The sequence below is a fragment of the Pristiophorus japonicus genome, chromosome 2, assembly GCF_044704955.1.
Source record: "Pristiophorus japonicus isolate sPriJap1 chromosome 2, sPriJap1.hap1, whole genome shotgun sequence".
Classification (NCBI taxonomy): domain Eukaryota; kingdom Metazoa; phylum Chordata; class Chondrichthyes; family Pristiophoridae; genus Pristiophorus; species Pristiophorus japonicus.
In genome coordinates, this window is record NC_091978.1 from 174,838,659 (window position 1) to 174,860,933 (window position 22,275).

Sequence of the window (22,275 nt, forward strand, 5' to 3'; positions counted from 1 at the left end):
AGCTGTGATCAGCTAGATCAATAAAGATCAGGGATCAAACCTGGGACCTTCCTGGTTTGTATGAATCAGCTGTTCCATGGATTAACTCACTGAGCCATCAAGGAAACATATTTGCGAGACATGGCAATTTAATCAAAAAGCTGAAACACACTATGAAAGTTACCACTGGTGAGTTGTGCTTTTAAACATAGGGCATTGTGAATTGAGACTGGCAGGGCTCACAGTCTAGCTCGACAGTGGGAACACTCACTGATTTTCCTTTTGCAAACCCAAAAGCGTTGTTGACAACTGTAATGGTACTGAATTAAAATTCCATCTGGTGATATCTCACAGGAAAATAAAGAGCCTTGCACGTGTGATAATGTCCATCCTACTTGTTCCACTCTGCAAGCAGTGCACTTTGGTGATGTAAAAACATAAGGGCATCGGGTTATTCAACATCTCTTTTTGAACTTTATGAAGCCTCTCATAACATGGTTACTTTCTAAAAAAAAACCTGCAAAATCGCTTTCGTATAATAGTATTGAACATATGTTTTTTGAACTTGATTTTAAAAATGTACTTGTGGGATCCATTTTATGTATAAAATTATCATGCGACAAATTAAAAATGTGTTCCATTAAAAGTAACACTCTAGTTGAGATGGTAGACAGTTTCACCTTAACTGCAGCTAACTCATCCCACTGTTGAATATCCCAATGTCACAAGAATAAAGGAATGCCAATAGCAGAATACATCCCGAGGTCTTGTCATTGGGGGAAACCACCGGTACTAATGTTACCACACAAATACAAAATAGTTTAATATGTTATGTTTTGCAACTTTGAAAGTTGTGTACCATTATACTTTTACATATTTAAACAATAAAATGGATTTATAACAAATGAAATTACAACACCTCTACTTAAGAATGATGGGTATTTGACATTGTTGAGTCCTAATCTTCAGGCCCTCAACCTAGAGTTGCCCTGGCGTCTCCAGGAATTGAAGATTCATCTCCTGGACACTGCTGTGAGCAAACATGAGAAAATGAATAGGGACATCAAAAAAAATGGTGTGTTTCATTTTCTTTGAATATTTTTGTTTATTAGTTGCAAAAATATTGGAGATGGGGAAAAGGGATGTTTTACTGGGTGGGGCAGTTGGAGGCAGGAGCTCATGTGGTGAAACCTCCATGAATATGTCTAACTACCTCACCTCATGCACCTAATTTGCTGTACATTGCATACTGCAACATGCGATTTCAGGTGTGAGGCTATGTTGAAAGCAGAGCAATCCCATGATCTACATGGAAATAAAGAATTGTAGTCAGGTGGTATCTGAAATCATGCACATGTGGTTGTTATTGAGGAATCAGCCATTATGTTTTTATTATAAGGCAGTCCTCAGTGCCCATGTTTGTTGAAGAAGCATTTGAAGGATGGTTCCTAGGACATGGGTTAGCCTCAACTTCCATGGTTGCTGACCCCGCAAGGAACCCCACCCCCCAACAAGTCTGAGCATGTTTGCTGTTCATGGGAAATGCCTATTTATAAATGGAAATGTCTAACCTAATGTTTGCGCGTTGACAATTTTAGGCAAGGCATATTTTATATTTCGGAGATGTAACTTTTAAATTTACTTTTAATTTCAAATACAAAACGTGTATTTCATTTCAAAGATTACATACTTTGTTTTATTCAAATGTTAATCATGATATGGATTTTTAAGAATTAAAGTTTTGATTAAATTTGGTGATGACGGTCCAGTGCATAGGTGGAAAAATATTTATCTGGTCACCTTGTTGATAGGTAGTGAGTAATATGGCTCAATATGTGGAAGATGTCCTATGATATATGGTTCAATTTGACAAAATCATGACCGCAGTGTAAGGTCTCTGATGCCAGGACCACAAATTGGGAATTCTGATATACATTTCCCATCCATTATGAATTTTAAATCTCAGGCTAGGAGAGATGTTTATAAAATCATCCTCCCGGAAACCTTGCCAGCTGGGTGTGTATATCGGAAACTTGGACAGAAAATCATGGCTAAATTCCAGATTTGTGCTCCCGGTGGGCAATCCTCCACACCAGGAGCTTGATTTTGTAAAATCAGCCCTCCAGTGAAATCTTAAAATGTAGCACCAATGGTTTTGAGTAGAGTAAGCACTGCTGTTATTGGTATAGTGTGGATTTGGGGCCATTATGATCATTTCACACATATTGGGGGGGGGGGAGGGGGGGAAAGAGGAGGAAAGAAACAGATTTGATTAACGAATGCAGTATTGCAAGTGAACAAAGCCAGTAAAAACTGGCCATCCTGGTGTTTTTGGATATGGTAATTTTTCCAAAAATAAACTCAAGTTACTTCCCCTTTCTGCATTTTTTCATGTACGAAGTGCTTATGTTCAAAATAATGAAGAATGGATTTATTATGAGTTATTGGGTGATCTGATTTTCCTCCTGATGAGATTTCCCTTTTTTTTTTACTTTTCCTGAAACTTAAAATCCTATCAATCATTGGAATTGTGCTGTTTGAGTGATGGAACCAGATGTGGGATCATCTAGAACCAGCAAGTACACTTGGCACAGTCCTCATTTTTAATAAATATTAGCTCAAATACAGATAATATGCTAAAAGTCATACTTTAGTCACTAAGAAGAACTTCAGAATTCTGCATTCTCTCAGATGGTGTTGAGTACTTGGATAGTGGAGAACCACTGGCATAGTGCAATTTCACAAGCAGTTTTCTTCAAATCTTATAGTCATTCACATAAAAAATAAAGTGAATAAATAAATGGTTTTATTCTTAGTAATAACTGCAAGAAAAGTAATTGAGTGATTATTAATTGTAGAATTACATGTTGTAGTTATTCTTATTAACAGTATCATATTTAGTCCATTACATGTCATTTATTTATGGAATAAGAGTACAATACCTCAATGCAGCTTCACTGTAGGGGGGTAAATATTCTGGCATTCCAACCAAAACCTAGTGCTGAAAAATGTATTCAGTTTTTATTTACATGCATCAATTTCACATCAAATTCAATACCTTGAATGTTGTACAAGTGTAACATTTAATTGATCATATTAGTGTGCATCGGATGACTCAATAAAACATATATAAATCAGCACATCAGTTAACCCATTTTACAAGGGATTTATTTCAAACTTAAATAGTCATGTACTGGTGAACGGGTTCACTTAGTAAGTGATTAGACTGGTGTAGGTAAGAGTGAGACAAGTCCAGAATTGCTTGCTGGTCAAACTTCAGATGGAAACCCTTTTTAAAAAAAAATTTTTTTTTCAATTCCTAGAGAAACCTTTTGATCAAGACTTTAAACTACAGCATGGTAGGAAAAAGTAACTTTCTGAATTCTCAAATTCTATCAAATGATTGCTTTCATAAAGTTATTTACTGGATCGCTAAATTGCTCAATTAACAGTTTTTATTCCCCAGGTCACAGAAACGTAGTCATATTGTGCTTGATGTTCACAAGCCAAACTCCTGTGCAATGACCTACCCGTACAAACAACCACTGTAATTAGTCACTAAATCAAATTGTTTGTTTCCACGGTATAATTTGCTCAAAAAATGCAATAAAGTTATTAAATATGTTATGGAATGCAACTTCCAAATTCCAGTCAAAATTTAAATGGATTTTCATTAAAAGATAAAATATCACCCCTAGGAGAGATTGCAGCTGAATTAGAGCAGCATGGCATTTTAACAAGTGGTTGATAACTGGTATCTACATTCTCTACCTAACACCATCGTGGGAAAACCATCACCACAAGGATAACAGTGGTTCAAGATCACCCCATACTACCATCTCAGAGCAACTATGGATGGTTAATTAATGCAAACCCCTTGAACAAATTTTTTTAAATTAAATTAGGTGGAATACTAGGAAGGAAAGTACAAAAAAATTCATCTTGGTGTTCAAGGTCATCGATTCGATTGTTTTCAGAGTCATCTAACTCGTCTCAGCCGTTCTTTTATTAAGTAGCTTCTTCAAGAAATATTCACCTGAATATAAACAGAATGAGGAGAAATTTATAAAAGAAAGATCTTTGTTAAGAGTACGTTTACCTAACTTTATTTATATATTTTTCTTTTTTTCCTGCATCCCTTCTCACCAGTTGAAGGGCCAGAGATGACTTGTCTCCTAGGCATCTACCAATGCCACTAGGAGATGTTCAAAACACTTTACTCGTATATGTCTCATGCTTAGTGTCAAATATCACTGCTGTAAGCAAGCCCTCATTCCCTATGGAGTGTGACTTTACATGCACAATGTGATAATACAGCCTCATTTAGAGGTCAAACAGAAACCTATGTTGCTGAAATTATACTTACACACACTGCATGCGCACACACACACTACTAGTCACCCAGCTGCCTCCCATCGCTACTGAACATATTAAAAATACCACTAAAAGTGAAAATTGTCCATGCATCAAAACATCAAGGTGTATGATAAAAGATGTCCACTGTTCCCAAGAAAGATACTTTATCTTCACTGCATTACATTTTCCAGTCAGACTAGTTTTACGTAAGATTACATAGGATATACGACACAGAAACTTGGATGAAGGGACCGAGTGTAATGTAGCCAAGTTTGCTGATGATACAAAGATGGGTGGGAAAGCAAGTTGTGAAGAGGACGCAAAAAATCTTCAAAGGGATATAGACAGGCTAAGTGAGTGGGCAAACATTTGGCAGATGGAGTATAATGTGGGAAAGTGTGAGGTTATCCACTTTGGCAGGAAAAATAAAAATGCAAATTATTATTTAAATGGAGAGAAATTACAAAATGCTGCAACATAGAGGGACCTGGGGGTCCTGGTGTGTGAAACACAAAAAGTTAGTATCCGGACACAGCAAGTAATCAGGAAGGCAAATGGAATGTTGCAAGGGGGATAGAGTATAAAAGCAGAGAAGTCCTGCTGCAACTGTACAGGGTATTGGTGAGGCCACACCTAGAGTACTGCATACAATTTTGGTCTCCTTATTTAAGGAGGGATATACTTGCATTGGAAGCAGTTCAGAGAAGCTTCACTCGGTTGAATCCTGAGATAAAGGGGTTGACTTATGAGGAAAGGTTGAGTAGGTTGGGCCTATACTCATTGGAGTTTAGCAGAATGAGAGGTGATCTTATTGAAACTGAAGGGGCTCAACAAGGTCGATGCAGAGAGGATGTTTCCCCTCGTGGGGGAATCTAGAACTAGGGGGCATAGTTTAATGAATAAGGGGTCGCCCATTTAAAACTGAGATGAGGAGAAATTTCTTCTCTCAGAGGGTTGTATATCTGTGGAATTCTCTGCCCCAGAGAGCTGTGGAGGCTGGGTCACTGAATATATTTCAGGTGGAGATAAACAGATTTTTGAGCGATATGGGAGTGAAGGCTTATGGTGAGCAGGCAGGGGAGTGGAACTGAGCCCAAGATCAGATTAGCGATGATCTTATTGAATGGTGGAGCAGGCTTTAAGGGCCAAATGATCGACACCTGCTCCTATTTCTTATGTTCTTAGAAACAGGGCATTTGGTCCAACCAGTCCATGCCAGCGTTTATGCTCCACTCGAGCCTCCTCCCGTCTTTCCTCATCTAAATCTATCAGTATAATCCTAAATTCCCTTCTCCCTAATATGCTTGTCTAGCCTCCCCTTAAATACATCTATACTGTTCGCTTCAACCACTCCCTGTGGTACTGAGTTCCACATTCTCATCACTCTTTGGATAAAGGATTTTCTTCTGAATTCTCTATTGGATTTCTTGGTGACTATCTTATATTGATGGCCTCTAGTTACACTCTGCCCCACAAGTGGAAACATTCTCACGGTATCCACTCTATCAAAACCTATCATAATTTTAAAGACCTCGATTAGGTCACCCCTCAGCCTTCTTTTTTCAAGAGAAGAGAGACCCAGCCGGTTCATCCTTTCCTGATTTGTATACCCTCGCATTTCTGGTATCCTTGTAAATCTTCTCTGCACCCTCTCCAGTGCCTTTATATTCTTTATATAATATTGTGACCAGAACTGTATGCAGTACTCCAAGGGGCTGAAATTTCCCTTCCTATAAGGCCTCTGGTCGCCTGAAAACGGCGGCCATGCATTGGTGTGGAATGGCCGCCAAGTCTCCACGGAGGGGCCGCCATTTAAAAAATTGCCCTTCCTCAGGTTTGGAGCGGTGTCTGGGACTGCTGCACCCATTTTCCCGCCACGACGAGCATGTGCTGACCCTTTACCGACTGGCGGGGACCCCTTCCCAAAATTGCCCCTCGGGAAATTGCCCCTTTCCCGGAATTGCCCCGCGGGAGCGGCACCGCTGCTGATCGGTGCCCCCGACGAGCAGCGGTGCTTTTGGTACACTCTCTGTGGCTTGGCGGCACGGCCGCCCTTAAAAGGGAAGTGACACTGCCGTCGGCGCCATGTTATTTTTCTTTGTTGGCCAAATGCCAGGTCGGGCCGACAATTATGCCCGCGGGTTCAGCCGGGCCCAGCTGAAACCCTCCCTAGTGTCCCAGTGTTTACCACAAAAGTGGCTGCAGAGTTCATGACTGCAGAATTCGCAGCGGCCCCCTCCCTGTAACTGAAGGGGAGAGACGTTATGATGCGTCAGCGCGATGCGGCACATCTGCATCGACATCATTAGCGCAGCGCTGATGACTGGTCAGGGCGGCGGACCTGCTGCAAGGGCACTTCTGCCCTGCATCCAACCAGAACAATGCAGAGGACAGAAACATTTCAAAGAGCTGAACTTCTCCGGTATCTCCACCCCATGGTCTGGGGCAAAGAAAAACTTTCAAAAACGGTATGTGCGTGCCGTTTGGGGCGGGGCTCAATTTCAGCCTCCATGTGTGGTCTAACCAAGGTTCGATACAGGTTTAGCATAACTTCCCTACTTTTCAATTCTATACCTCTAGAAATAAACCCTAGTGCTTAGTTTGCTTTTTTAATGGCCTTGCTAACCTGTGTCGCAAATTTTAGTGATTAGTGTATTTGTACTCCGACATCCCTTTGTTCCTCTACCTCACCTAGACTCGTGACCTTCAAGTAATAAGTGACCTCCCTGTTCTTCCAACCAAAATGTAATAGCTCACATTTATCTGTGTTGAACTTCATTCGTCAATTATATGCCCATTCTGCAAGTTTATTAATGTCCTCCTGTAATTTGTTGCAATTTAGAAATTGTGTTTTTGATTCCAAAGTCTAAATCGTCAATATAAATTGTGAACAACAGTGGTCCCAGCACTGATCCTTCTAGAATACCACTACCCACCTTCTGCCACTGTGAACAGCTACCTTTTACCTCACTCTCTGTCTTCTTCCTTAAAGTCAGCGAGCTATCCATTCTGCTACTTGTCCCAACTCCACATTCTCTGACCTTGTTCATCAGTGTATTATGGGATACCTTATCGAAGGTCTTTTGAAAATCTAGATAAATTACATCTACTGCATTCCTATTGTCTAATCTCTCTGTTACCTCTTCAAAAAATCCAATTAGTTTGGTCAAGCAAGACATTCCCTTTTGAAATCTATGCTGACTATTCATTATTATATATTTGGTTTCTAGATGTTCTTCTATTTTCTCCTTTAGTAGGGATTCTACTATCTTTCCTACCACCGATGGATGTTAAACTGACTGGTCTATAATTCCCTGGACATGTTCCATTCCCCTTCTTAAATATAAGTATTATGTTAGATTCCGCCAGTCCTCTGGCACTACTTTTTCTAATGAATTATTAAGTATGTGTATTTAGAAATCTGAATAAAAATTCTGCAAGTAATCTTCAAAAGTATGATTTTAATAAGAAAAATATTTTTTGAAATGGCTTCCATTTTATAAGCTGAAGTTAATTTTGGGGTATGGGGGCAGGAGAAGTGTTGCCTGGGAGAATGGCATCAAAACTACAATAAGAGAGGTGATGGATTCCTATATTCAAAAGATGTATCATCTCTTCCTCCGTAAGGATAAATTCTATAAGCAAGATATTAATGGCAATTAAGGTGTTCAGTCCTAAAGCTTAATTTGAGACAATGAATAATCTTACACAATCAGAAGCAATGGCTCTGTCCTTCACCTGGCATTTTGGGCGGTGGGGGTGGGGGAAGTATGCATAAAATTCATCATCATAGGCAGTCCCTCGGAATCGAGGAAGACTTGCTTCCACTCTTAGCATGAGTCCTTAGGTGGCTGTACAGTCCAATACGAGAACCACAGTTTCTGTATCAGGTGGGACAGATAGTCGTTGAGGGAAAGGGTGGACAGGGAGCCTGGTTTGCCGCCCGCTCCTTCCGCTGCCTGCGCTTGATTTCTGCATGCTCTCGGCGACGATACTCGAGCTCAGTGCCCTCCCGAATGCACTTCCTCCACTTAGGGCGGCCTATGGCCAGGGACTCCCAGGTGTCAGTGGGGATGTCGGACTTTATCAGGGAGGCTTTGAGGGTGTCCTTGTAACGTTTCCTCTGCCCGCCTTTGGCTCGTTTGCCATGGACGAGTTCCGAGTAGAGCGCTTGCTTTGGGAGTCTCGTGTCTGGCGTGCGAACTATGTGACCTGCCCAGCGGAGCTGATCAAGTGTGGTCAGTGCTTCAATGCTGGGGATGTTGGCCTGGATGAGGACGCTAATGTTTGTGCGTCTGTCGTCCCAGGGGATTTGCAGGATCTTGTGGAGACATCGCTGGTGGTATTTCTCCAGCAACTTGAGCTGTCTACTATACATGGTTCACGTCTCTGAGCCATACAGGAGGGCAGATATTACTACGACCCTGTAGACCATGAGCTTGGTGACAGTCTTGAGGGACTGGTCTTCAAACACTCTTTTCCTCAGGCAGCCGAAGGCTGCACTGGTGCACTGGAGGCATTGTTGGATCTCATCATTAATGCCTGCTCTTGTTGATAGGAGGCTCCCGAGATAGGGGAAGTGGTCCACGTTGTCCAGGGCCACGCGTGGATTTTGATGTCTGGGGGACAGTGCTGTGCAGTGAGGACAGGTTGGTGGAGGACCTTTGTCTTACTAATGTTTAGTGTAAGGCCTATGCTTTCATACGCCTCGGTAAATACATCGACTATATCCTGGAGTTCAGCCTGTGTGCACAGACGCAGATGTTGTCCGCGTACTGTAGCTCGACGACAGATGTTGGAGTGGTCTTGGACCTGGCCTGGAGATGGCGAAGATTGAATAGCTTCCCACTGGTTCTGTAGTTTAGTTCCACTCCAGCGGGGAAGCTCATCAACTGTGAGGTGGAGCATGGCAGCGAGGAAGACTGAGAAGAGGGTTGGGTTCCTCGCATAAAATTAGAGAACTCAAGAAAGCACCAAAATATCAAGTTTATTTCAGGATAAAAAGGATATCACTCATGACCTCCCAGCTTCAGAGTAATCTGAACAGTCCTGTTGTGCTTTCTCTATTTATACAACAGGTATGTGGAAAGATTGTTTAAAAAGTTTAATTTGTAATATTTATTTTTATTTGACATTAATCCAGTTCGAGCACATTATTTTTCCTCTGTTTTGTGATGCAACTGGCTGACACCTTCAAAATCCACTTACTAAGATCAAGTACTGAATATACCGAGTCACTTCAGGGCTACTGCAAATGTTTCAGCTGCAATTTTATCTCATAAAATTATTTTGAGTGGAATTGAATAAAGTTTATTTCTCACTTACTTGAACACCAATTATACAAAACATTCTGTCCGTGACACAATATAGCAATACCTGAATTTTCTGCTAATTATCTTAAACATGAAATGCACGAGATTGAATCAGACTTATTACAAAGAAGCAATAACTCTGTGCAAGATAGACAAACACTTAATATTGACTCTAGCTATATTTACATTGAGTTATTGGTGACAGAACAGTTCCACACAAATGCTAGCCCCTCACCTGCTTTATATGAAGAGCGCACCAGGGGTCCACTTGCTGTGTATAAGAATCCAAGCTCATTACCCACACTTTCCCAGTATTTAAACTTCTCTGGAGTTATATACTGATCCACCTAAGGAAAGGGAAGAGAATGCATATTGACTACAAAGAATCAACAATCGATAAGACTTATATTTATAGAGTACCTTTCATGACCACTGGATGTCCCAAAGCGCCTTACAGCCAATTAAGTACTTTTTGAAGGGAAGTTACTGTTGTAATGTAGGAAACGCAGCAGGTAATTTGTGCACAGCAAGCTCCCACAGACAGCAATGTGATAATGACCAGATAATCTGTTTTTTTGTTATGTTGATTGAGGGATAAATACTGGCCAAGACACTGGGGAGAACTCCCCTGCTCTTCGTCTAAACAGTGCTATAGGATCTTTTACATCCACCCGAGAGGGCAGACGTCTCGGTTTAATGTCTCAACCAAAAGACTGCATCTCCGACAGCGCAGCACTCCTTCAGTACTGCACTGGAATGTCAGTCTAGATTTTTGAGCTCAAGTCTCAAATGTGGGGCTTGAACCCTCAACCTGCTGACTCAGAGGTGAGGGTGCTACCAACTGACCACGGCTGACAAACTAAAAGGACCATGCTTAAGAGATGGGAAAGTGTTTTTCTTTTTTTTTTAAAGATAGCACATTCAACCAATATTAATGAACTGGCTCATTATTGGAATTGTCTCCTGGACGTGCAGTAGGTATAGCAAGCAGCATGTTTTTGCTGAATTAGTTGTAACCTTAAATAGCTCAAAAAACGTTGTTTTTAATATTACTGAGCATTTGAAAACTTTTCTTCATGGCATTAGATTCTCCGATGCCAAGACTTCTGCAATTCTTAGATGCTTACAAGTCAGTTCTGGAGACTTGTAAAAATTTATATTTGCTAACTTTACAGGAAAATGACAAGACTCAAAGTTTGACAGTACCGAAAAGACTGATTCACTTAAGCAACAGATCAAGGATTTGCAGATGGCAGAAATACAATTGCTTTCCTAACAAAATTGTTTCTGTAACTAAAATGATGGAGTCCATTATTAAGGAAGTGATAGCAGGACATTTAGAAAATCATAATACAGTCAAGCAGAGTCAGCATGGTTTTATGAAAGGGAAATCATGTTTGACAAATTTGCTGGAGTTCTTTGATGTAACGAGCGGGGTGGATAAAGGGGAACCAGTAGATGTCGTGTATTTGGATTTCCAGAAGGCATTCGATAAGTTGCTACATAAAAAATTACTGCACAAGAACTCACAGGGTTGGGGGTAATATATTAGCATGGATATAGGAGAGGTTAACTAACAGAAAACAAAGAGTCGGGATAAATGGGTCATTTTCAGGTTGTCAAACTATAACTAGTTTGATGCCAGTGATCAGTGCTGGGCCCTTAACTATTTACAATCTATATTTCATGATTTGGATGAAGGAACCAAGCATAATGTAGCCAAATTTGCTGATGATACAAAGATAGGTGGGAAAGCAAGTTGTGAGGAGGATGCAAAGAATCTGCACAGGGATATAGACAGGCTAAGTGAGTGGGCAAAAATTTGGCAGATGGAATATAAAGTGGGAAACTGTGAGGTTATCCACTTTGGTAGGAAAAAATTATGAAGCAAATTATTATTTAAATGGGAGAGATTACAAAATGCTGGAGTACAGAAGGATCTAGGGAGTCCGACTACATGAAACACAAAAAATTAGCATGCAGGTACAGCAAATAATTAGGAAGGCAAATGGAATGTTGGCCTTTATTGCAAAGGGGATGGAGTATAAAAGTAGGGAAGTCCTGCTACAACTGTACAGGGTGTTGGTGAGACCACACCTGGAGTACTGCTGATAGTTTTGGTCTCCTTATTTAAGGAAGGCTATGCTTGCATTGCAGGTAGTTCAGAGAAGGTTCATGAGGTTGATTCCGGAGATGAAAGGGTTGTCTTATGAAGAAAGGTTGAGCAAGTTGGGCCTATACTCATTGGAGTTTAGAAGAATGAGAGGTGATCTTATTGAAATGTATAAGATTCTGAGGGGGTTCGACAGGGTAGATGCAGAGAGGCTGTTTCCTCTTGTGGAGGAATCTAGAACTGGGGGGGGGGGGGGCATAGTTTCAGAATAAGGGGTCGCCCATTAAAACAGAAATAAGAAGGATTTTCTTCTCTCAGAGGGTCGTGAATCGTTGGAATTGTCTACCCAGAGAGCTGTGGAGGTTGGGTCATTGAATATATTTAAGGTGGAGATAGACAGAGTTTTGAATGATAAGGTTATGGGAAGCGGGCAGGGAAGTGGAGTTGAGGCCAAGATCAGATCAGCCGTGATCTTATTCAATAGAGGAGCAGGCTCGAGAGGCTAAATGGCCTACTCCTGCTCCTTGTTCTTATGTATGATACATACAGTCAACAACAACTTGTATTTATATAGCACCTTTAATGTAGTAAAATGTCCCGAGGCATTTCACATGAGTGTTAAAAAACAAATTTGACACCGAGCCACATAAGGGCAGTTGAGGAGGTAGGTTTTGAGGAGTGTCTTAAAAGGAGAAAACAGAGGTAGAGAGGCAGAGAGGTTTGGGGAGAGAATTCCAGAGTTTAGGGCCTAAGCAACAGAAGGCTCAACCACCAATGGTTGAGCGATTAACACAAGAACATAAGAATTAGGAACAGGAGTAGGCCATCTAGCCCCTCGAGCCTGCTCCGCCATTCAATAAGATCATGGCTGATCTGGCCGTGGACTCAGCTCCACTTACCCGCCCGCTCCCCATAACCCTTAATTCCCTTATTGGTTAAAAATCTATCTATCTGTGATTTGAATACATTCAATGAGCTAGCCTCAACTGCTTCCTTGGGCAGAGAATTCCACAGATTCACAACCCTCTGGGAGAAGAAATTCCTTCTCAACTCGGTTTTAAATTGGCTCCCCTGTATTTTGAGGCTGTGACCCCTAGTTCTAGTCTCCCCTACCAGTGGAAACAACCTCTCTGCCTCTATCTTGTCGATCCCTTTCATGATTTTAAATGTTTCTATAAGATCACCCCTCATCCTTCTGAACTCCAACGAGTAAAGACCCAATCTACTCAATAGTGAATCGTCTCTGTACCCGCTCCAAAGCCAGTTTATCCTTCCTTAAGTAAGGTGACCAAAACTGCACGCAGTACTCCAGGTGCGGCCTTACCAATACCCTATACAGTTGCAGCAACACCTCCCTGCTTTTGTACTCCATCCCTCTCGCAATGAAGGCCAACATTCCATTTGCCTTCCTGATTACCTGCTGCACCTGCAAACTAACTTTTTGGCATTCATGCACAAGGACCCCCAGGTCCCTCTGCACCACAGCATGTTGTAATTTCTCCCCATTCAAATAATATTCCCTTTTACTGTTTTTTTTCCCCAAGGTGGATGGCCTCACACTTTCCGACATTGTATTCCATCTGCCAAACCTTCGCCCATTCGCTTAACCTATCCAAATCTCTTTGCAGCCTCTCTGTGTCCTCTACACAGCCCGTTTTCCCAATAATCTTAATGTCATCAGGGATGCTCAAGTGGGCAGAAATCAGGGATGCTCAAGAGGGCAGAAATAGAGGAACGCAGATATGTCGGAGGGTTGTGGGGCTGGAGGAGATTACAGAGATAGGGAGGGGTGAGATCATGGAGGGATTTGAAAACAAGGATGAGAATTTTAATATTGAGGCATTGCTTAATCGGGAGACAATGTAGGTCAGTGAGCACAGGGGTGATGGGTGAACGGGACTTGGTGCGAGTTAGGACATGGGCTGCCGAGTTTTGGATGACATCAAATTTACATAAGGTAAAAAGTGGGAGGTTGGCCAGGAGTGCACTGGAAGATCAAGTCTAGAGGTAACAAAGGCATGGATGATGGTTTCAGCGGCAAATGAGTTGAGGCAGGAGCAGAGACTGGCAATGTTACGAAGGTGAAAATAGGTGGTCTTAGTTATGGTGCAGATGTGTGGTTGGCAGCTCAATTCAGCGTCAAATATGACACCAAGATTGCAAACAGTCTGGTTCAGCCTCAGACAAATGCGAGGGAGAGGGATGGAATTGTTGGCTAGGGAACGGAGTTTGAGGTGGGGACCGAAGACAATGGCTTCGGACTTCCCACTATTTCATTGGAGAACATTTCTGCTCATCCAGAACAGCCAGACAAGCAGTCTGACAATTTAGAGACCATGGAGGGGTCAAGAGAAGTGGTGATGAGGGAGAGCTGGGTGTTGCCAGCGTACATGTGGAAACTAACACTGTGTTTTCGGATGATATTGTCGAGGACAGCATGTAGAAATTGGATTGGGCCAGGTATAGATTCTTGGGGGACACCAGAGGCAACGATGCGGGAGCAGGAAGAGGAGCCTTTGCAGCCGATTCTCTGGCTATGATTAGATAGATAAGAATGGAACCAGGCATTCCCACTTGGCTGGGAGGTGGTGGAGGAGGATGGAGTGGTCAACCGTGTCAAAGGCTGCAGACAGGTCGAGAAGGACAGGAGGGATAGTTTACCTCAATTATTTGAGGAGAGTATAACTATACACTTAGACTTAATTATCGGCCCCTTACTTACATTATATGAAAACTATACCAGGGGCTGCTGTGTTTGCCTAAATGACAGAACTATAATATTGGCTTTCTTACTACATTAGCAAAGTTTGGAAATAATGGGCCCAAGTTTCCACACGCGCCTAGAACGGCGCAGTCCCGACCTGGACACCCATTTTTCGCGCCACAAAGTGCGCCGAAAAAAATCCTCCGTATTCTCCACCTCCCTGCAGGTCCTCTGGCCCTCGGCGCAGCGCAGCACGAGCTGTGGGGGGGGCAGAGCCAGGACCCTGCGCTGAAAACAGTGCCGGGGCCTCTGCAAATGCGCGCTACAGTGGGCATGCAAGTGCAGTAGCTCCAGGCGCCCGAAACTGTGTGGGAGGGGCCCAAAGCACGCAGCCCCTAGCCCTGGCCGAATGGCCTCACTGGGGCTGCGTGAATAAGGCTCCTCCCACGGCAGCTCCTGCTCCCCCACCTGACCAGACCCGACACCCACTCCCCCCCCTTGCCTCCGGACCCGACCCGACCCCCGCTCCCCCCCGGACCGGACCCGGCCCGACTCCCGCTCCACCCCCCCCCCCCGACCCGACCCGCGCTCTGCTCCCCACCCCACCCGACTGGACCCGACCCAACCCGCGCTCCCGCCCCCCGACCCGACCACCCCCTGGACCCGACCCGACTCCCGCTCCCGCTCCGCCCCCCCCCCCACCCCGACTGGACCCGACCCGACCAGCGCTCCTGCTCCTGCCCCCCCACCGACTGGACCCGACCCGACTCCCGCTCCCCCCCCTCTGCCCCCGGACTGGTTCTGACCTGACCTCCCCCTCCCCGACCTGACCTCCCCCTCCCCGACCTGACCTCCCCCCCCCTCCCTCCCTCTCTCTCCCTCCCTCCCCCCTCTCTCCCTCCCTCCCCCCCTCTCTCTCCCTCCCTCCCCCCGACCCAAACCGAACCGAACCTCTCTGACCTGACCCAACGCCACCTACCTGTAAATCTGGTGCTGGGGACGGGCCCTGCCCGAAGTCTCGGGCCGGCCCGTTCAGCCTTCGGTCCCGAAAGGCCTGCCTGAAGCACTTTCACACAGATAGGAAGATGGTTTATTTAATCTTTTCTTTGCTTATAAATGTTTATTCAGGTTGGATTTATTTGTATAAGTATAAATAAGGATTTATTACAGAATTTAATGACTTCCCTTCCCCCCCCTCCCCCCTCACCTCGTTCTGGACGCCTAATTTGTAACCTGCGCCTGATTTTTTTAATGTGTAGAACAGGTTTTTTTAGTTCAACAAAAATCTTCACTTGCTCCATTCTAAGTTAGTTTGGAATACGTTTTCACTGTGGAAACTTTGAAATCAGGCGTCAGTGGCCGGACACGCCCCCTTTTGAAGAAAAAATTCTGTTCCAAAGTGGAACTGTTCTACCTGACTAGAAATGCAGAAAAAAAAATGCGGAGAATTGCGATTTCTAAGATAGTCCGTTCTCCACCAGTTGCTCCTAAAAATCAGGCGCAAATAATGTGGAAACTTGGGCCCAATGTAGTACAATTTTATATAAATAGGAAAAATGTTGTAATTTCTTGTTTATAGTCTCTTCTTAGGCAGTCCCTCGGAGTCGAGGATGACTTGCTTCCACACGAAAAATGAGTTCTCAGGTGACTGATGTTTCCGATGCGGTACCTACAGTCTTTGTCACAGGTGCTGTCCATGAGGGTCCTGACGTTCCCGGTCCCGAACTTCATTTTAAGTGGTGGAAGATGCCTGTGCATGAATTCTTTTAATGTGGGGTGGCCGTTTCACACCAGCCGCCACACGGGCTTGACAGACCAACGTCTTGGTGCATTGGCGAGGGGATCCAAGATGATTGGAGACCACGCTCTGCTGCATGCGTCTAGTACATACACATAAACATACTTTTACTGTCCTCTTCCAATGTCCCAATACATAGAGGTGTACATACATACACAATTCTGTTTTGCACGTGGGTTTGTTTATTTTGCTAAAGCTCCTTTTGCCATTTATTGCAATCATCATGTGTGCCACTCACAGTAGGACAGCATCACATGAAAAGAAAGTGATGCATAGTACTGCATATCTCACCTGTCAGGAGAAAAAGGCAGGCAACAGGTTTTTTTTTCCTCTTGTATTCCTTTACCACAATATTCTTGTACTTAAAATACTATATTAGCATCTTACCTCATCGCAAATATTAGAAATAATATGACACATAGAAAATAGGTGCAGGAGTAGGCCATTCGGCCCTTCGAGCCTGCACCACCATTCAATATGATCATGGCTGATCATGCAACTTCAGTACCCCATTCCTGCTTTTTCTCCATACCCCTTGATCCCTTTAGCCGTAAGGGCCACATCTAACTCCCTTTTGAATATATATAATGAACTGGCCTCAACAACTTCTGTAGTAGAGAATTCCACAGGTTCACAATTCTCTGAGTGAAGAAGTTTCTCCTCAGCTCAGTCCTAAATGGCTTACCCCTTACCCTTAGACTGTGACCCCTGGTTCTGGACTTCCCCAACATCGGGAACATTCTTCCTGCATCTAACCTGTCCAATCCCGTCAGAATTTTATATGTTTCTATGAGATCCCCTCTCATTCTTCTAAATTCCAGTGCATATAAGCCTAGTCAATCCAGTCTTTCTTCATAGGTCAGTCCTGCCATCCCAGAAATCAGTCTGGTGAACCTTTGCTGCACTCCCTCAATAGCAAGAATGTCCTTCCTCAGATTAGGAGACCAAAACTGTACACAATATTCAAGGTGTGGCCTCATCAAGGCCTTGTACAACAGCAGTAAGACCTCCCTGCTCCTATACTCAAATCCTCTCGCTGTGAAGGCCAACATGTCATTTGCTGCCTTCACAGCCTGCTGTACCTGCATGCCAACTTTCAATGACTGATGTACCATGACACCCAGGTCTCGTTGCACCTCCCCTTTTCCTAATCTGTCACCATTCAGATAATATTCTGCCTTCCTGTTTTTGCCACCAAAGTGGATAACCTCACATTTATCCACATTATACTGCATCTGCCATGCATTTGCCCACTCACCTAACTTGTCCAAGTCACCCTGCAGCCTCTTAGCATCCTCCTCACGGCCCACACTGCCACCCAGCTTAGTGTCATCTGCAAACTTGGAGATATTACATTCAATTCCTTCATCCAAATCATTAATGTATATTGTAAATAGCTGGAGTCCCAGCACTGAACCTTGCGGTACCCCACTAGTCACTGTCTGCCATTCTGAAAAGAACACGTTTATCCCAACTCTCTGCTTCCTGTCTGCCAACCAGTTCTCTATCCACGTCAATACATTACCTCCAATACCATGTGCTTTACTTTTGCACACTAATCTCTTGTGTGGGAACTTGTCAAAAGCCTTTTGAAAGTCCAAATACATCACATCCACTGGTTCTCCATTATCCACTCTACTAGTTACATCCTCAAAAAATTTCTGGAAGATTTGTCAAGCATCATTTCCCTTTCATAAATCTATGCTGACTTGGACCGATCCTGTCACTGCTTTCCAAATGCGCTGCTATTTCATCTTTAATAATTGATTCCAACATTTTCCCCACTATCGATATCAGGCTAACCGGTCTCTAATTCCGTGTTTTCTCTCTCCCTCCTTTTTTAAAAAGTGGGGTTACATTAGCTACCCTCCAATCCATAGGAACTGATCCAGAGTTTACAGAATGTTGGAAAATGACCACCAATGCATCCACTATTTTTAGGGCCACTTCTTTAAGTACTCTGTTTTGCAGTCTATCAGGCCCTGGGGATTTATCGGCCTTCAATCCCATCAATTTCCCTAACACAATTTTCTGACTAATAAGGATTTCCTTCAGTTCCTCCTTCTCGCTAGACCCTCGGTCCCCTAGTATTTCCAGAAGGTTATTTGTGTCTTCCTTAGTGAAGACAGAACCAAAGTATTTGTTCAATTGGTCTGCCATTTCTTTGTTCCCCATTATAAATTCACCTGATTCTGACTGCAATGGACCTACATTTGTCTTCACTAATCTTTTTCTCTTCACATATCTATAGAAGCTTTTTCAGTCAGTTTTTATGTTCCCTGCAAGCTTACTCTCATACTCTATTTTCCCCCTCCTAACTAAACTCTTTGTCCTCCTCTGCTGAATTCTAAATTTCTCCCAGTCCTCAGGTTTGCTGCTTTTTCTGGCCAATTTCCATGCCTCTTCCTTGGATTTAACACTATCCCTAATTTCCCTTGTTAGCCACCTTCCCCTTTTTATTTTTACGCCAGACAGGGATGTACAATTGTTGAAGTTCAGCCATGTGATCTTTAAATGTCTGCCATTGCCTATCCACTGTCAACCCTTTAAGTATCATTCGCCAGTCTATCCTAGCCAGTTCACGTCTCATACCATCGAAGTTACCTTTCTTTAAGTTCAGGACCCTATTCTCTGAATTATCTGTGTCACTCTCCATCTTAATGAAGAATTGCACCATATTATGGTCACTCTTCCCCAAGGGGCCTCGCACAACAAGATTGCTAATTAATCCTCTCTTATTACACAACACCCAGTCTAGGATGGCCAAATCTCTAGTTGGTTCATAGAAACATAGAACATAGAAACATAGAAAATAGGTGCAGGAGCAGGCCATTCAGCCCTTCTAGCCTGCACCGCCATTCAATGAGTTCATGGTTGAACATGAAACTTCAGTACCCCCTTCCTGCTTTCTCGCCATAACCCTTGATCCCCCGAGTAGTAAGGACTTCATCTAACTCCCTTTTGAATATATTTAGTGAATTGGCCTCAACTACTTTCTGTGGTAGAGAATTCCACAGGTTCACCACTCTCTGGGTGAAGAAGTTTCTCCTCATCTCGGTCCTAAATGGCTTACCCCTTATCCTCAGACTGTGACCCCTGGTTCTGGACTTCCCCAACATTGGGAACATTCTTTCTGCATCTAACCTGTCTAAACCCGTCAGAATTTTAAACGTTTCTATGAGGTCCCCTCTCATTCTTCTGAACTCCAGTCAATACAAGCCCAGTTGATCCAATCTTTCTTGATAGGTCAGTCCCGCCATCCCGGGAATCAGTCTGGTGAACCTTCGCTGCACTCGCTCAATAGCAAGAATGTCCTTCCTCAAGTTAGGAGATCAAAACTGTACACAATACTCCAGGTGTGGCCTCACCAAGGCCCTGTACAACTGTAGCAACACCTCCCTGCCCCTGTATTCAAATCCCCTCGCTATGAAGGCCAACATGCCATTTGCTTTCTTAACCGCCTGCTGTACCTGCATGCCAACCTTCAATGACTGATGTACCATGACACCCAGGTCTCGTTGCACCTTCCCTTTTCCTAATCTGTCACCATTCAGATAATAGTCTGTCTCTCTGTTTTTACCACCAAAGTGGATAACCTCACATTTATCCACATTATACTTCATCTGCCATGCATTTGCCCACTCACCTAATCTATCCAAGTCACTCTGCAGCCTAATAGCATCCTCCTCGCAGCTCACACTGCCACCCAACTTAGTATCATCCGCAAATTTGGAGATACTGCATTTAATCCCCTCGTCTAAATCATTAATGTACAATGTAAACAGCTGGGGCCCCAGCACAGAACCTTGCGGCACTCCACTAGTCACTGCCTGCCATTCCTCGACATATTGATCTCGAAAACCATCCCTTATATACTCCAGGAAATCCTCCTCCACCATATTGCTACCAGTTTGGTAAGCCCAATCTATATGTAGATTAAAATCACCCATGATAACTGCTGTACCTTTATTGCACGCATCCCTAATTTCCTGTTTGATGCCATCCCCAACCTCACTACTACTGTTTGGTGGTCTGTACACAACTCCCACTAGCGTTTTCTGCCCTTTAGTGTTCCGCAGCTCTACCCATACAGATTCCACATCATCCAAGCTAATGTCCTCCCTTACTATTGCGTTAATCTCCTCTTTAACCAGCAACGCTACCGCACCTCCTCTTCCTTTCTGTCTATCCTTCCTGAATATTGAATACCCCTGGATATTGAGTTCCCAATATTGGTCACCCTGGAGCCATGTCTCCGTAATCCCAATTACATCATATCCATTAACAGCTATCTGCGCAGTTAATTCATCCACCTTATTACGAATGCTCCTCGCATTGAGACACAGAGCCTTTAGGTGTTTTTTTTTAAACACTCTTTGTCCTTTTAGAATTATGCTGTAATGTGGCCCTTTTGGATTTTTGCCTTTGATTTCTCTGTCCTCCACTTTTCCTTATCTCCTTTCTACCTTTTGCTTCTACCCCCATTTTACTTCCCTTTGTCTCCCTGCATAGATTCCCATCCCCCTGCCATATTAGTTTAAACCCTCCCCAGCAGCACTAGCAAGCACTCCCGCTAGGACATCAGTTCCAGTCCTGCCCAGGTGCAGACCATCCGGTTTGTACTGGTCCCACCTCCCCCAGAATCGGTTCCAATGTTCCAGGAATTTGAATCCCTCCCCCTTACACCATTCCTCAAGCCACGTATTCACCTTAACTATCCTGCTATTCCTACTCTGACTAGCAAATTCTGAGATTACTACCTTTGAGGTCCTACTTTTTAAATTTAACTCCTAGCTCCCTAAATTCAGCTTGTAGGACCTCACCCTGTTTTTTTACCTATATTGTTGGTACCTATATGCACTATGACAACTGGCTGTTCACCCTTCCCCTCCAGAATGCCCTGCAGCCGCTCCGAGACATCCTTGACCCTTGCGCCAGGGAGGCAACACATCCTGGAGTCTCGATTGCGCCGCAGAAACGCCTATCTATTCCCCTTGCAATAGAATCCCTGACCACTATAGCTCTCCCACTCTTTTTCCTGCCCTCCTGTGCAGCAGAGCCACCCCTGGTGCCATAAACTTGGCTGCTGCTGCCTTCCACTGATATACTTTTGAACAGCTGTTGGAGAAAATAAAACTCTGCATATATAGTTAAGGCACCGTATATTTAAGAAAGCCGTTCTGGCATGCAAGATCCCTCAATTAATCAATTACAATCCACTGTGTGCCTTTCAGTAAAAGACACTTCAGTTCTGTCACAAACATTTCATTATAAAATGACTGCTATCTGCTTCACTGTGTTATTTTTCTCATCCCTTTTCATTTCATGCATGATCTTTTTGGATAATTGCATAAATATAGAAGTTCCAGGCTTGCTTCAATGGGACTGCTGCTTATATCTCTCTAGTTTTTGAGTGATGTCAAAAGCATCATTGTCCAGGCATATTCTGTCTGCTTTTCTGTTGCTTGGATAGAAGTCACTATCGTCAAGTTGCAAATTAGGTTAGCAACTACATATAAAACATGGCTTTTCCCAAGGACATAGTGAAGCAGACAGCAGTCATTTTTTATAGTCTACAGATAACATATCAGTAGTTTCTTTTCCTGAACAAAGTTAAAACGAGTTTTATAGTTATAGAAAAATATATATACAAGAGAAAAGATTAATGAAATATTTAACTTGTAACATTAAAAGCTGTTACTTATGGGATGGATGTAGAATGTTTCAGTATAAGGGGTGTCGCAGTTGTGTGAGGCGGACTGGTTGGGCTGGGTGCTCTTTACTTTTCCGTCATTGTTCATAGGTTTATATGTAACCTTTAGGGCTGCTGACCAAGGGTCGTGCAGCTCTTTGTCGGCCGGCGCGGAAACGATAGACCGAAATGGCCTCCTTCTGCACTGTAAGTTTCTATGGTTATTACACAGATGAATTCCCCTTTGTTTTTAAGCTCTTTTCTGAAACCATTTGGCCCACACAATGGCAGAAATCTTCTCACCCTGCAACAGTGGGTCGG

General features: G+C 43.4%; 1 protein-coding gene across 2 annotated transcripts in view; it reads right to left on the bottom strand.

The window, feature by feature from the left end:
• Positions 1 to 2,763: 2,763 nt before the first annotated feature.
• Positions 2,764 to 22,275, bottom strand: part of lias (lipoic acid synthetase) — a 55,435-nt gene continuing 35,923 nt past the window's right edge. For both annotated transcript variants that reach the window (XM_070870406.1, XM_070870405.1), the window contains 2 exons: positions 9,883 to 9,994; positions 2,764 to 4,015 (listed from right to left, as the gene is read on the bottom strand). In XM_070870406.1, coding sequence (XP_070726507.1) covers positions 3,963 to 4,015; positions 9,883 to 9,994 — 165 coding nt within the window. In that variant the 3' untranslated portion in view covers positions 2,764 to 3,962. The remainder of the gene's footprint in view (positions 4,016 to 9,882; positions 9,995 to 22,275) is intronic.